Source organism: Oreochromis aureus, linkage group 8 (assembly GCF_013358895.1).
Source record: "Oreochromis aureus strain Israel breed Guangdong linkage group 8, ZZ_aureus, whole genome shotgun sequence".
In the NCBI taxonomy this organism is placed as follows: domain Eukaryota; kingdom Metazoa; phylum Chordata; class Actinopteri; order Cichliformes; family Cichlidae; genus Oreochromis; species Oreochromis aureus.
Genome location: NC_052949.1, coordinates 10,417,427 through 10,433,351, shown reverse-complemented (window position 1 = coordinate 10,433,351; position 15,925 = coordinate 10,417,427). Strand labels below are relative to the sequence as shown.

General features: G+C 40.5%; 2 protein-coding genes across 3 annotated transcripts in view; one reads left to right on the top strand and one right to left on the bottom strand.

The window, feature by feature from the left end:
• Positions 1-15,925, bottom strand: part of LOC116322707 (neurotrypsin-like) — a 32,895-nt gene that overhangs the window by 13,341 nt on the left and 3,629 nt on the right. The window contains exons 2-6 of the mRNA XM_031742853.2: positions 14,659-14,701; positions 3,561-3,803; positions 1,276-1,414; positions 1,009-1,187; positions 707-854 (exon numbers count right to left, since the gene is read on the bottom strand). Coding sequence (XP_031598713.1) covers positions 707-854; positions 1,009-1,187; positions 1,276-1,414; positions 3,561-3,803; positions 14,659-14,701 — 752 coding nt within the window. The remainder of the gene's footprint in view (positions 1-706; positions 855-1,008; positions 1,188-1,275; positions 1,415-3,560; positions 3,804-14,658; positions 14,702-15,925) is intronic.
• On the top strand, positions 5,365-12,719 carry LOC116322708 (E3 ubiquitin-protein ligase TRIM21-like). Of its 2 annotated transcripts, none has more exons than XM_031742856.2 (3): positions 5,365-5,955; positions 7,385-7,489; positions 9,535-12,719. In XM_031742856.2, exon 3 carries the CDS (start codon positions 9,537-9,539, stop codon positions 11,253-11,255), a length of 1,719 nt encoding a protein of 572 aa, XP_031598716.1. In that variant the 5' UTR covers positions 5,365-5,955; positions 7,385-7,489; positions 9,535-9,536; the 3' UTR covers positions 11,256-12,719. The 2 variants fall into 2 exon arrangements, with proteins under 2 accessions (XP_031598716.1, XP_031598714.1); XM_031742854.2 differs by having other exon boundaries at positions 7,221-7,489.

Sequence of the window (15,925 nt, the reverse complement as noted above, 5' to 3'; positions counted from 1 at the left end):
TGTCTCCGGGCTGTTACAAGAGGAGAGCTGGGCAAGGCTATGGAAGGGCAAGCCAGCAGCTGAACCAGTATCTGCATCTTTGCTTGAGTACGATTGTACAATCAGGAGGATCACTGTCAGATCGACACAGGGACCTGCAGCGGGCTACTCAAGTTCTTTCATCTAACCTGACTGTCACAAACAGACTTTGAGGGATGCATGAGCACTCATCATCTTTTGGCAGTGCCAGTGGCACCCAGTTCTCTTCACCAATGAGACCAGGTTCATGCTGAGAACGTGACAGACATAAAAGAGTCTGCAGGTACCGCAGTACACATTATGCTGCCTGCTACTTTAGGAGTACACTTATCCCCTGAAAACTGTTAGGCCTCTTATTCGTGAGCAGAGACCGAGCCGGTGACGATCCTTGACATAAAAGTCGGGTCAACTTGCCAGGTGGTGAGAACAGGACATACAGGGAGTGATCTAGAAATAGCAGCAGTTCTGGACCTGGTCCAGAGGTGCACAAGGAGAAGACCTTCAAGGGGATAGAAAGCCAATTTAAAACAGGCATAGTGTTTGCCTTCTTCATTTGTACATTTGTGGCTCTCCTACTACAGTAGGTGTCTCTGTGACCTGAGGCTCATAACGTAACCTTTAAACTTGGACAAAGATCAAAATGTTACCATACATCTGTTAACTAGTTGTGGTGGAGGTGTGAACGTACCCAAAACCGAGCTGTCTGCACACCACCTCTGCATCCCTGTCGTCCCACTGGTCATCGCAGATAGAGCCCCACCTTCCTGCGTGAAACACCTCTACACGACCTTCAAAGTCTTCCTCACCTCCAACCAGTCGCAGAGGAGGGCCACTGCCTGAGAGGAGTTTGAAAGATGGCATGAGATCCAGCAGCATCCACCTTGAATGCTCTCACACACATTTTATTGGAACCGAATCGCTCTGTGCCTCTTATGTATGGGCCGAAACATTCAGGTGCGTTTGCCGCGACATTGTGGAAGTCACACTGACCTTCTGGTGGCGCGCACACCACTGCTGCTTCGTTTCCATGGCTACAGTCACCAGTGACGAACATCCTGCTCCGGCACTTACTCAGGGTGTTCTCATCGCCGCGGCAACCCAGACGTTCGTAGTGAAATAGGCCAGAGCCCGAGCCAAACTGAGAGTGCTGCAACGCTGTGCCGATATCGCTGAAATAGAAACATCACCGGTGAGAATGAACCTTTTACATCAGTCACACGTCACTGTAACTCTTAACAGATGTTTCATCCGACCTACCCCAGACCCAGCTGTCTGCAGATCACACTGGCATCCCGGTCTGTCCAGTGAGAGTCGCACACCGCTCCCCACTGGCCGTTCAGGTAAACCTCAACTCGCCCGCTGCCAGAGATCGAGCTGCCAACCAGACGTGTAGCACCTAAAATCACAAACACGCAAATTTTAATGATCAGAAAACTCAAAAATTCACAATGGCAACGCGAGTAGATAATAAACATAATTTTGACATAATAACCCAAATAAGTTCAGTACAAACTCGTCTTCACAGGCATCATGCATACTGTGAGGTTAGCCACTCATCAAGGTGTTTGTTATGATTCAGTTATTAGATTGTGATCATATCTCTGGCAGAGCTCCACTGTTTGATTCAATATTCAGCACTGAACACCTCTACATCACTTTATCAAGCACTTGTCTGTTGATGCATCCTGCAGACAAACATTAGCATTCCTTTGAAGTTTGGTTTCAGGTGTATCTAAAACCGACAGTCATCCTTTAAACTCGTTTGTCCAGAGGGGGAATATCTGTCTCTTCAAATGCTAATCCCTCCAATACATCCAACAGCTCGTAATCATCTGTGGCTGTCTGTTGTTTCATAGCAAATATATAGCTATACAAAACTAAACTTGTTTTCCCAGTAGGCCACTTGTGCAAGATGACACAAAACCAGTGGCCTGTTTAAAAATAAAAAAAAGATTTACATTTATCAGATAAAATTAACTCAACAGACAATTTGTTAGGTACACCATGTGGAAACAACTAAGTGCATTTAGTCAAAATGACCTGTTGAAGTTAAAACTGAGCAACAGAAAGTGGATAAAATGTGACTTTGAATGTGGCATGGTTGTTGGTATTAGACAGGCTGGTATTTGAGGAGCTGCTGACCTACTTGGATTTTCCCACACAAGCTCTAAGATTTACAGAGACTGGTCTGAAAAAGAAAAAATATGTAGTGAGCAGAAGCGTGGACCTCTGTCCTGCTAGCACTCATTACAACCAAGGTATGCAGAAGAGCATCTCTGAACATACTACATGTAGAACCTTAAAGCAGATGGACTAAAGCAGAAGAAGAAAACACCGAGTGTCCTTCCTGTCAGCTAAGAACAGGAAACAGAGGCTACAGTTTGCATGGGCTCACCAGAAGTGGGCAATTTGAGATGTGAAATACGTTGCCTGGTCTATTGAGTCTTGATTTCTGCTGCAACACACACGTTAGTGTTAGAACATTTTGTAAACAACATGAAAGCATTCCAGCAGGATAACGTGCTGAGTCACAAAGATCAGATATTCTCAAACTGGTTTCTTGAACTGAGTGAGTCCACAGTCACCAGATCTCAGTCCAACTGAGCACCTTTGGAATGTGGTGGAACAGGAGATTCACATCACTAATGTGATGCTATCATGTCAGTAGGGACCAACATCTCTGAGGATTGCTTCCAACAACTAGCTGAATTTGAGCCACAAACAATTGAAGCAGTTGTGAAGGAAAAAGGGGGATCCTCAGAGTCAGGTAAGTGGAAGTAAATACTAAAAGTCCCACAATCACATGGATTTGAAAGTAGTTATTCTATTAAATACATTGAGTTGATAGAAAGACAATGTTGGTAACATTTGAAATAGTTTATACCTGGAACTCTAATGAGTTTAGAAATTGGTTGTTGAGCCAGTCAGTGGCTTAATTTTAAATTGAGTAATACTGATATAGAAAGTTTAGATTTTACATGCCAGAAACCAGATTTAGAAATTATTCTCCATTACAAGAGGAACTGGTGTTCAGTTTGTGACTGTTTTACTGTAAATGGAGCCACAATTTACAAAATGAACATCCTGCTGATTTAAACAACTCTTCAAACTTGCAATTGAGAATATAAACTCACCAGGAAAATGTTTACTAAAATAAATAAAATGAAAAACAGCGTCATATTCTCCTTTTGGACATTTAAAATAATGCAGGTTAAGGAACTTGTCAACACGTTATTGCAGCTCAGTCATTAATCAGTCATGAATGCCAAGTATCAATAGAATTTTATCTTTACACACCAAATTTGATGGGATTTTGAATTGTTGCAGTTGTTCTGCAGATATTATATTTTACATTCAAAGAGTATCTTCCCTTCTTTTTGGTGTGAAAACCTTGTGAACAGCTTAACCAGCAACTAACAAATGTTTCATTTGAATATGCTGGGGGGGAAATGAGTACACCACTAAATGTGGAATGAAATCATTTAAAGGTTAACTCTTGTTTTTAATCATGCATGAACTGTTCTGAGCGTCTGTGGACATACCCTGGTGGCAGTCGCAGTAGGCCCAGCCAATTGCTCCTGAGTTCTGTCGAAAGAAACACCACGGGTTGGACTCACGATCCGGGTTCCTGCAGTAGTTGTGGTCACCCAGGCCGCGGCCCGGGTACTGCATGACATAGTCTGGAAACTCGGTCCATTTCAGACAGGGGGCACCAGAGTCCGTCTGCGACACGGTGCCGTTGTAGTATCCCAGTTCTGTGAATCCCTCAGAGCATGACAGAGGCACTGCACACCAAAGGGAGAGGAGAGTAAGTAAATGTTGAGGAAGATGAGAGAATGAGATGTTTTGGATAAAAGGACGGGTATTTGGGTCAAAGAGGACAATGTGAATAAAAGAGATAGTCTGGGAAAAGAGAGGTGAAATGGGAGTGAAACGGGTATTATTCAAATCACGTTATCCCCGTGTCTTTATTATATCTTAACATAAAACCCTACATGGATGATTCTCCAGTACTGCAGCAGGATCCCCTCTAAGGCATTCAACCACACTGATCCATGGTGAACTGGGGAAATTTCCATGACCCTGAACCTCCTTATTTAACACGGTGGTGGCCAGATACTGCCAGTAATCTTCTCTGAGAGGGAGGAACGGGTGAGTGAAGCTTCGACAGACTGAGAGGGAAACTGCTGACATCAAAGTGTAGCAAAATTAGGCCACAAAATGTAGAGCAGGTTTTGTGCTGCAGCTGATTAACACGCACACGGAACGCGCTAATGAAAAGAAATCATGCTAAAGAATGTAATGGGCAGAGTGGTGCACATACAGGCACTGCACAGCGCACTCAGAGGAGCAAAGTCACTTAAAAAGGTGACTGATTTATACAAGCAGAGTGGCAAATAGGATCTCTCTGACTTTGTTTACTTGATCTTTTTAAATGTATTTCCATATTTGTGGGAATGTTGGTCAGCTGGGCCACACTGAACTATAACATGTTAAACAGAGGATGAACTTATGCTGATTGCGTTAGTCGTTTGCTTCTGTAACAAATGTGGGAAGGGTGGCTGAACTTTGGTACAGATATCCAGGATGTTTGCTAATGATTTTTTTGTTTTTTCTTCCATTCTGTCACAGCAGCAGCACCTCAGACTCGTTTCTGTGAAAGATCAACATCTGCTTAATGTGGCACAAACAATCAGTCACTAAATTTTTTATTCACAGCACAACAGCAAACAAGCTGAAGACAGTTAAGAGGAAAAAAATAAAACAATCCCGGTGAAAATTATGCCAAGTTAATTACAAATATCAACAAAATGTTAACTATAATACACAACATGTCTGTCTGTCTGTTTGTGTTTTTGTTGGCCAACTCAGGCTACATGCTGGTTCTTATCTATATCACCTTTTGTTGCCTAACAACCACCTAGCAACAGACTGAAATGAGCAGTTTTTAGTACTAATGCGCTTACAACAGCCTACCATCTAACTTATATTACATACAACAGGAGCCTGAACTGCTGTTTATGCCATTTTCCTCCTGCATCAGTAAGGCACAATTCTTTGTCAACCCTAGAAATAGTTGTGAGTACATCAGCAGTTTCTGAAATAATCAGATAAGCCCCTCTGGCACCAACAACCACAACACGTTTAAAGTCACTTAAATCACCTTTCTTCCCAATTCTGATACTGAATTGAAGTTCAGCAGGTCATCTTAAACATGTTAACCTAAATGCAGTTTCTGCTATGCGATTGGCTGATTAGGTAGTTGAACAGCAGCTGCATCCAATAAAGTGGCTAGTGAGTGTATTTTTTTTTCTTTGATTTCTTCCTGACTTTCTTCTGTACTTTCTTGTTTCACTTTGGCTGATCTGAAAGTATGAAAACCCCCTAAACCAAAGAAAAAGCTCAACTGAATGTTGTTTTCTACAGATACAGGAGTGTTTTCCTCTTGAGTCGTTGCATCTTCCTCTGAAGAACTTCAGTACTTTTCCCGCACCAAAGCTTCGGGGGTTTCGGAGGCCAAGCGGCTACTAAACCATGATTAATGGTGGAGGTGTATCAGCAACCCCCATCCCTTATCTCTTCAGCACACACCGCTCTGCAACCCTGAAGCTCACCTCACACACTAAACCTGCACAGCCATAGATTTCACTGCAGAGTGACCAACACTGCAACACACAAACACACACAGACAGACTGGAGGCAGATAAGAGGAAAAGCAATTCTGAAGTAAAGCACAAATGTATCCTTAAGAATTAAAAAATTTAAATCACCCTCATACTGGACTCAAAACCTGAATGCGGAGCAAGCAGCAAGAAAAAGGGTGCCTGTCCCTTTAAGGAAATTCGACACCGAGGAAACCAAAAGCAAAATACTTCTGGAGAAAGGGAACTGAGCGATCCTCATTCTTCTCACTCCCCCACCAACGAGGAGCAACAAGTAAGTAGCCACTAGTGACCTAAGCTTTCTTAATAACACATAGCTACTGCCATTAGTATTATTTATGTGCTGTACGGTCATAAACCTCTTTGCTGTTGAAAACTTTTACATGAGAAATGTTGCCACAGCTGTTGTCTCAAAAATATGATCACATGATCTCTTTATTGATATTCCTGATCAAAGATATTTGTTGTCTAAATGTCGGAGTCGAATTTCCCACGTTTCACCATGTTTCCAGTGTCAGTAGTGAACTCTGAACTGCAGCTTTTAAGGCAGAAAGCATGAAAAGTGAAAGTAACAATAACAACATACTTTCCAGCTGCATATGCCAAGGATACAAAGGCCAGGTGGGATGAATTTTATATGAAAAAACTTCTCTTTTCCTTTTTTTTTTTTTTTTTAAAGTTTATCTGATTATGACTCCAACAATAGCATAAGGTTTAAGGAAGTTGCCAGTCTATTTTAAGGTTACTTACTGACAGAGTGGGATGATACCTGTGTACCACACATAGTTGGCCAAATGAGTAATAGTTAGTGGTTTCTCTCATTCATTGCCTCATTGTGTCAAACCAATTCTGGAAAGGTTGATAAAACCGAGTCCATTAATAGAAGTGCTAGAAACTAAAGTTCCTCTAGTGGCCAGTTGATGCTAGCTTTAAAAGAGGAGCATGTTAAGATGCCTAAACTTACAGCCGGAGAAAAAGCATTTGTACAGCCTGGGGAAAAAATAGATTTGGTTCTTATAGATGATTTCCCCCATTCATGGCAGCTGTACAAGGTGTGGAGTTTGTATAAATCATCCTTTTTTTCTACTTGTTCAAAGGCTTAAACATATGGATCATAAACACTGTGATGTGTGCTTTTCTTTTTCCATGAAATAATTTCGAAACCAGACAACAGCGTATACTGTGCTGCGTAGTTTCTAAGTGAAACTAAAATGTGTAATATTCTCAGTCTCACATTGGTCAGCCAATAAAACGAAGCAATAGACTGTTTAGTTTGTGACTTCTTTCACTTTGTGCTGTTTGGCCAGCTGTGCCAATTAAAAAACAACACAAAATATGATATTTTGTCACAGCAGATTTCTTCTTTCTCTGCTTTAATGACATATTTTTTTCCCATAGAGGAAATCTGTCATCTGTAAACCCTCTTTTACCCATATCTGCGAATCTTCAGACTGAGAAGGAGGCAAACGTGTTCGTTTGCTGAGATCAGCGAACTAATAAATGTGTGAAAATGACTCAGCTCTCTAATGTGTTTTACAGCATCATGGACCACAAGTTCTAAATGTGAAAGATGCACTAAATGACAGTTAGATTAGGGATGATTTAACGCAGAAATGTGGTTGCTACCTCCCCATCAGCCCATCACCGCAACTCCATCATCAACTGCAAAGCCAACAATCCGTGCACATAACTTTTCTTCACAGGCGTCCAGAAAGTGACGGTTTCTAACTGCAGAATGTGAGACAGCTGCCTGTTCAGCGATATAAGAAGACCTCACCAGTGTAGGAAATTCTGATGTCAACAATCAGGCGAGTATTTGATATATTTGACACTCTGAATCCTTTTTAATTCTCTTTTATTTGATTAGGAGTAGCGTTTGCTCTAAAACAGCTGAGATCATGCTTTCTGCTAGTCTTCTCAGACTGAAAGTGAAAGTCAATTTTATTTACACTTTAACCCCACTGGGAATTTCTTAAAATTTTAGCAGAGCCAGGGACACGTAGACCAGCCTGATTATGAGGGGTGTAAGCCCTTTGATTGACAGGTGGGTTTGCCCTATTCAGCACTGAGATATAAAAAGAAAAGGAATCGGCTGTTTTTCCCCAGTAGGTACATTTTGTTTCAAGTCTGTTGTTTGGTTGCCAAAATCAGCCTATTTAATATCACAGTGACAGCTGGTAACCATCCACCCAAACTAGTGCAAGCATTAACTAACTTCCAAATATGATCACATGTGATTTAAAAATGAATAAATAAATAAATAATGACGTTCAAGATATCAAACAAGCAGTTCCTCTTAATGCACAACTACAATCATCTTTAATAGCTACTAACTCCTTTTAGTAAGACTCAAGATTAATCAATCAGTCAATCAATCAATCAATCAATCAATATAAGTCAGTATAAATCAGTAAAAGTCATCACATTCACATGGAAAAAAAATGTTGGCCTTATCCAGTTCAATGTGTATTAATTCCCACACTTATTAATTCATCATATATATCTACTTTAATTATACAATCTAAAATATACATATATGCTATAAATATACTTATATAAATATCAAATGCACAGTCCTGTGTTATATTAACATATACACCTTTATACACTGACCTGTAGTTATTTAACTACACCTATCCAAAAGTATTGCTTTATTATAATACGTCATTCTTAATATAAAGATTTAACACCCCACCTCTTCCATATAGTGCTTTATTAGTGTTTTTATATGATTTTTTTTAACTGATTTATATTTGTATAGCCTCCTCCACATTACTCCACAGACTGTTAACTGCATGCTCCTCGCTGTTGTCCTCGCTTTGTGTTTTTTAAAATTTTGCTCCCCTCTCAGCTCATAAACTCCCCTCTCTGTCTGTGAACACTTTTAATAATTAATATTTTTGGTAACAAATTATTTCTTCTTCTGAATATTGTTTGACCAGTTTTAAATTTGACCAGATCCATGAATTTCCACATTTTTGAATTTAAAAATAATGAGTTTGTGTTTTCCAGATATCCGACCTTATTAACTATCCTTACTGCACTTTTTGTGCATGGTGACTGTAGTGTGCTTTTATATGTGTTACCCCACATCTCCATATAGTGAGCTCTCACATTAGCTCATCTAATCAGTCTATTTGTGAATAACATCAGTAGTTATGTTATTAGAGACCTGCAGCTCAAATCTACACAGCCAGGTTTTTAAGTTGGTCAGTGGCTTTAAATTCATAAGGTTAATCAAGTTAATAAAGGTTCATGAAGTTAGCAATTAATACAGGAAAATGCCTACTCAAAAGCAACAAGTAAAAAAAAAAAGGACGCAAATACATAATATGAAAATGAAACGAGAAAGACCGGCGTTTTTTAAAAACCCAGTCTATAAGCATGGATCCACTTAATCCTGAGTCTCGATGATGGTGCAGTTTGGTACTTTTGCTCTGTGGTTTAAGTGCGGACTATTTGGTTATGAACTGATTTGAATGTTATCAGGACGATGCTGGCTGATACAGGAATAATTTGTCCCCGGGCAATACTGAGGCTCATTAAGGTGATCACATGGGTCGCGTCCTGTTCTGCAGCCTGAAAACAACAGAGCGAAACCTGCCATTCGAGTTTAAACTTTAATGTTTAAAGTCAGCGTTAAATCATTACAGCACTAAATGCAAAGATAAGCCTTTTGCTTATATAAGGAAACTCTGTGTTTTTTTACAGAGCTGGGCAAAAATATAACTTCCACTAAAAATGCAGTGACAGCTGCCGTTAAAAGCTCCAGAACAGCTCATGAACTTATTTTAGCTAAAGCAGCTAATCTGAATGTTGGCCTAGATTTAATAGTGTTTGTCTGTTTTCTTAGAAATGGCATCTGGCAGCAGTCTCTTCTCTGAGGACCAGTTTCTGTGTCCCATCTGCCTGGATGTCTTCACTCGCCCAGTTTCCACTCCATGTGGACACAACTTCTGCATGTTGTGTATCAAAACCTACTGGAACGATGTGCAAGTCTGTCGGTGTCCTGTCTGTAATCACACTTTTGAAAGAAGACCGGATCTCAAGGTCAACACTTTCATTTCAGAGCTCGCCTCAAACGTCTTGTCGCTTAAAGGTAAAGTTTTTGACACCTGGAGTGCTCATTCACTGCAGGCCAGCCCTGGAGCTGTGGTGCTATGTGGCATCTGTACCGACACGCCGCAAGAAGCAATTAAATCATGTGTGGAGTGTCAGACTTCATACTGCGACGTTCATCTGGCGCCTCATCACCTTGCCCCTGGACTGAAGAAGCACACGTTGATTGAACCTGTGGCGAGCCTGGAGGGGCGGATCTGTGAGGAACATAACAGGCTGCTGATGTGGTTCTGCAGAGACGACAGCGCTCTGCTGTGTGACGTCTGCTCCAGCTCCCACCACAAGGAGCACTCCGTTGTTCCTGTGGAGCAGGCGTACGACGAGAAGAAGAGCCTGCTGGAGCACACTGAGGGTAAAGTGCAGCGGATGATCCAGGAAAGGCTCCAGAACGTCGTGAAAGTGAAGGAATCAGTCAAGCTAAGCAAGACAGAAACTGAAAAGGTGATTGCCAGCGGCATGCAGGACCTAACAGACCTGGTGTCTGAGATTCAGAGGAGTCAGACAGAGCTCATCGCGGTCATTGAGGAGAAACAAAAAACTGTAGAACAAAAAGCAGGAGGGGTAATTAGTGATATGGAGAAGGAGATCACAGAGCTGCAGTTGACAAGTGTGAAGCTGACTGAGCTAAAGCAGACTAAAGATCAGCTCCATTTTCTCCGGCACTACCCAAACTCCTCTGTCCTGCCTCAAACAATAGATCTGTTGAATCTCAGCTTTAACCGACACCTGGAGATACAACACATAGGCGAATATTTGAGAAACTCCGTCTCCCAGCTGCGAACACTGCTCAATAAAATGAAAACAGACATACAAAAACTGTGCGACAGCTCAGACGTGTCAAATAAAGCCACACTCAGATATATGCAGCGGTACGAAGTGAACGTCTTGCTGGATCCGGACACGGCTCATCCTCTGCTCATGATATCAGACGACTTGAAAGAAGTAAGATACAGCATGCGCTCAGGATGGTGGGCAAACCAAATCTCGAACCCAAACATGTTCACTGAGCATCTTGCAGTTCTGGGAAACAGAAGCTTCTCATCCCGCAAGCTTTACTTCGAGGTTTACGTGGGTCAGAAGACCGAGTGGTGTCTGGGCATGGCTGCTGCGTCGGTCCAGAGGAGAGGGTCACTCAGTCGGGATTCGCGCAGTGGGCTGTGGGCCATGTGGTTCCTGGAAAATAAGTTTGAAACCTTCAACTCTCCGGATGAGCCGGTACACTTTGGGAAAGTGGAGCGGATCGGGGTTTTCGTGGATTACGACAGAGGTCAAATATCATTCTGGGACACGGAGGCTGCAACACTTATTTACTCTTTCTCTGAGTGTTTCTTTACCGAGGAGCTCTATCCGTACTTTAATCCCTGTGACAATGAATTTGGCTCCAACTTGGATCCGATCATAATAGTTCCTGTTGGTGAAAGCGAGTCAGCCGGGCTTCAGAGACTCACTCTTTGAATCAAATATAATATTTTGTTTGAGTCTTTGTGGGTTAAAAGCCAAGTGCCTTACATTTAATGACATATATCCAATATGGAGGACGTCTTTAATAGATATTTATCAGTGAGATAATGTGAATACGTGAGGTTTTCTTGCTAAGTTTGCTAATCGCCTATCCAGGTACAGATTTTTTTTCAGTTTTGTTTGGTTTCTTTTTGCTATTAATTAGCTAGAGAAAAATAGATCAACAATTCTAAAGTGTTTCAGCTCCTCGTCAAACTGACACAACATTCGGGCGGTTTTCTCTCCTCTGAAAATGTTAAGGTACAAGGACTGAAAATGAGTGAAAAATCTTCCAGAAAGTCTGAACAACTATTGCTGCAGACCACTTTAAAATTACAAGAAAGACTGGCTCCTTGGAAAGAAAATATAAAGAAATGACGGTAGAATAAATACGGTTTTGACAAGTAAAAAGAAAAAGCAAACTGATAAAAACAGTGAATGTGGATCTCAATACAAAAGTCTCTCAATGTTTGTTTTAAGGAGGAAAATAATATCCAAACCTTTTAGTTTAGATTTGCATTTAATGACTAATGAGTTATTTATTATCACAGTTTTTCGTATAATAATTAAATTGTTTTGTCTATCACGTTTTGACACATTGCCAGGCAGCTCCATAATTGTCTTATGAATGTAGGATGGTGGCTTCATCTTATAAACAGGCAGCAAACAATAAACACTAATTCATTACACTACAAAAAAAAAAAGAATAAACTATAGAGGGTTTTTTCCTGGTACATATGGTGACGTCAGTTTAAGTGTGAAAGGTTCAAGGCTTGTAACGAGTTCGGCACTTCGTGCACAGAAGATATTACAGCAAGTTAACGAGGGAGGACAATGGGTGGAAATAATACAATTGAGGATTTAACTGAAAAGAAAGTGGGGCTGTAAATGGGAGCAACACCTGTGATTTCAAGTCAAAATATGAATTCACCAGGTGTTCTTACTTATATAGCTGACATGAAAGTACGAGTGGAGTCAGTAAAGTGGTGAAAGGACTTAAAGGATGTGTTTTTGTAAGTCACGAATAGATGCACATTTTGCATGTATTTACGGATTTGTAGAAAGAAATGTTGCTGCTGAGTAGTGTATTCTTTTGTATGTGTTTTTGGGCACTGTGAGCACTGCTAAAGTAGATTCCAGTATATTAAACAGACACAACAGATATATCCACATAGCAAGTCAGAGAAAAAAACTGTCCCTTTAATTTTGATATATTTAATATTATAAATATACCTGATTGAAGATTATCTCATTTAATTTTCAAGTGTCAAACTGGAGTCATTAGCTTATAATGTGTTAAAATGATACAAGTGTAATTCCCTGACTCATTGCAATGGGTTTTTTTTTTTTTGCAATATCCAAATAAATAATATTTGTGAGGAATGAAAGTCAAAATAAATGTCATTTTTTTGCCTACAATTTGTGGATTTTGTAGCTCCTTTTTTCACCTCTCTCACATCCAGCACAGTTTAGAAGTTTTGTAATGTGTACAGAAAGAAAGTGATAGGTTTTTGTGTTATTTGTTAGTTGGCAGTACTCGGCAAACAAATGAGGCTTAAAATACTCTGAGAAGTCAAGGAGGAGCCAAACAATCATGTCCAAGGCAAATTAGTGTTGTTGCACTAAAATCTGGCCAGTACCTACGGAAGAGGATTAGGGCCACTGGAAAAAAAAAAAAAAGTGGGCACGTCTTTTTTTTTTTTTTCTGCTTTTCCAGAATTCTCAGAAAAAACTCATAAGTCTGACTTTAATCTCAGAATTTTGACTTTTTTCTCAAAATTCTGGAAAAGCAGGAAAAAAAAAGACGTGCCCACTTTTTTTTTCGGTGGCCCTAATCCTCTTCCATAAATACCCGAAGTTGAAAAATGGTAAAATTTCCGATAAAGTGACAAACATCACTTTGGCCTTGACCATAACTTGGGTGAAAATCCACTATATGATCACTGTGCTCAAGTACTACACCTGCAGTTCTTGTCCATCTGACACTTATACGTGGCATAAAAACATCAGACATTTGGCCGGATGAGCTAAAAATGATTGAAAATCAAAATAAGTGGAGCATTTTAGAATATCGGCTAGAGAAAAGAAACAATATAGATAAGAGGTCATTTTAGTTACTAGTTTGGTCGCTGGAGAGCGCTGACGTTTTGTTTTGTGTTGATGCTGATGAAAAATAAATGCACAACGTTATCTCTGAGCCATTTTTCCTTCTGTTTAAAGCAGTTAGGCACAAATACAAACAATTATCAAATATTTAAAAAAAACACAGGATGCACTGCCATACGAGAACGACAGAACAGCCGCCATGTTTATCGTTCCCTTACTGCTTTGTAATTCGTAATCTCACCATATAAATCATGTAATATTTTCACATATATATTTTGCGTTTGTTGTGCTGAATGGCAAAAACATGCTTAAAAGCTGCACAGTAGCATTAATCAAACTTTTATCTTCAGCTTCATAAAATTTTAATAAAGTAAAAAAGCGTTACGTAACTAAACAAAAGCAACATTTTTAGCATCCTCAAAACTAACATTTACTATGATTTTTCATGTCTCAATATGATCCCCTAAATTCTCCCCTTGTTTATTTTTTTCACCACTTTAATATTTCACTACGCTCTTTAATGCATTTCACACAATACTCGACACCCTCCTCATTGCCACGACAACCGCACTCTGCCCATCGCCATGGGAACACTCAGTCTCCCTTCTCCCGTAATCCGTTTCCCAGCCACAATGAGTATTTGACACGGTTCACAGTCGGAGGCTGGCTGTATGGGGGGTGGGTGTGTAGCAACAACATCCTCTACACAAAACACACTAATAAATCTGGAAACCTGGGGAAATTTCCTTTTATACCATTTATCCTCATTTCCACCCAATAAAAAGAGGCGAATTTAGCAGTATGAATATATGCAGGTGTTCAGTATTGTAAAAAAGCCACAATTTGGATTCCATATGATGGATGGTGTGTTTCTGACTGCATGCGCTTGTCTGTCAGTGTGTAGCGACTGTTAAAGCCCAGATATTTCACTGCACTGGAAATGAGCCGAGAGGGAGGAGTTCTTTGCCCCAACCCCCCGTCCTAGCTTCATCATGCCCTTCACTCCTCTCAGGGATGCGGAGAAAGAAAGAAGAGGAAAATGAAAGGCAGAGGGGTGCAGGCCAGGATGAGGGGGAGAGGAGAGGTAGGAAAGAGTGGGAGGGGCTTTGTGAGAGTCTGAGTCAGAATGTGGGTTAAACTGGAGGGAATGGAGAAAAGAGCAGAAAGGAGAGAGATGATGTAGGAGGAGAGGACAGATGGGAGGAGAAAGTAAATGCACAGAGAGAGGATGAGAGCGTCACCTCTCGCCTACCTGAGTTCTGCACCTCGTTTAAGTAGCTGTCTTCAGCCACCACCTGCATGCACAAGAGAAAGACAGAGAGTGAGACAAAGGACCAGAATTTCATCTTGGTATAATAGTAAACAAAGAACAAGAAAAAAACATGAAATTCATTTAAAAGCAAACATTCTGCTAATATACCAGAAACTTCTAACCAAATTTGGTTGAAAACTGGTGGAAATTAGGCCACCAGCGCATGATTCATTTTCCACCACAAAGTCTGAACTTTAGTGAGTCGTGACGCGTAAACAACATTCTAAAATATGCATGATGATTAGTTACAGGCCGTATCTGACTTGTCATAATTATGAATTGCAAAATGCTAATGTGAAAGCACCAAATCAGCTGGACTGCAGCTCGATAATAGCGCCTTAACACCCACAAAAAAGGGGGGGAAATCCTTTCATTGAGTCTAATTAGAAACAAATTTAATGGACAGAGAGTCATAAGGTCTCAAGATTATCTCTACAATTACCATCACTGAGCACGAAAGCAACTGTGGCCATTGTTAGAAAATAAGAGAGGTAATTTTCTATCTATAAGGTGTATATTTTAGATAATTTAGTTTCATTTCATGCCTTATACACGGATGCTCGTGTTAAACATGGCTCTGTAAGACGTCATAAGGAGTGGATATATCTGAAGCACAGGTGCCCTACTCACCCGCTGTTCCAGCCTAATACTTGTGAGGGACAGCCACTCAGAATAAAAGTTAACTGAAGAGTAGAGAAGCTGAAACTCTCTATTTCAGACAGAGGATGAACTGAGGGGGTGCACCAAGGCCCAGAATAAGATAAATAAGGATTATTTTGATCTGTGAATCATGCAAAGCTACTCTTGAGTCCTGGAATAAAAAACACGGAGCTAGAGACGAGCAGAAGAGGTCCTCTTTAATGGTTTACCGCACACCGGGGATCTGACTCATTCTTCCACAAATCCCATGAGTACTGCATATATTTAGTTTTTGTACAACTTTACATGCAGGTTCAAGCATTTCCCCCTAAAGTATTCTGATTTGTTGGTATTTATCCTTGAACATGAAGTCGTCTCGATGTACTTTCGATGCATGTAATTAATGAGTTTACTCCCTGACGGTAATTCTCACCACCTGAAGTATGAGTATAAGCAACCCAGGGATGAGAGTACAGCACAGTAACTGCAAACACACACAAAGTACTAGACAGCATCAGAGTTTATATGGCAGCGTTTATTTCATTTCAGATATCAGATACACATTTAC

Excerpts from the sequence above, each read along its gene's own strand:
- LOC116322708 (XM_031742856.2), top strand. The coding sequence starts at position 9,537 with ATGGCATCTGGCAGCAGTCTCTTCTCTGAGGACCAGTTTCTGTGTCCC.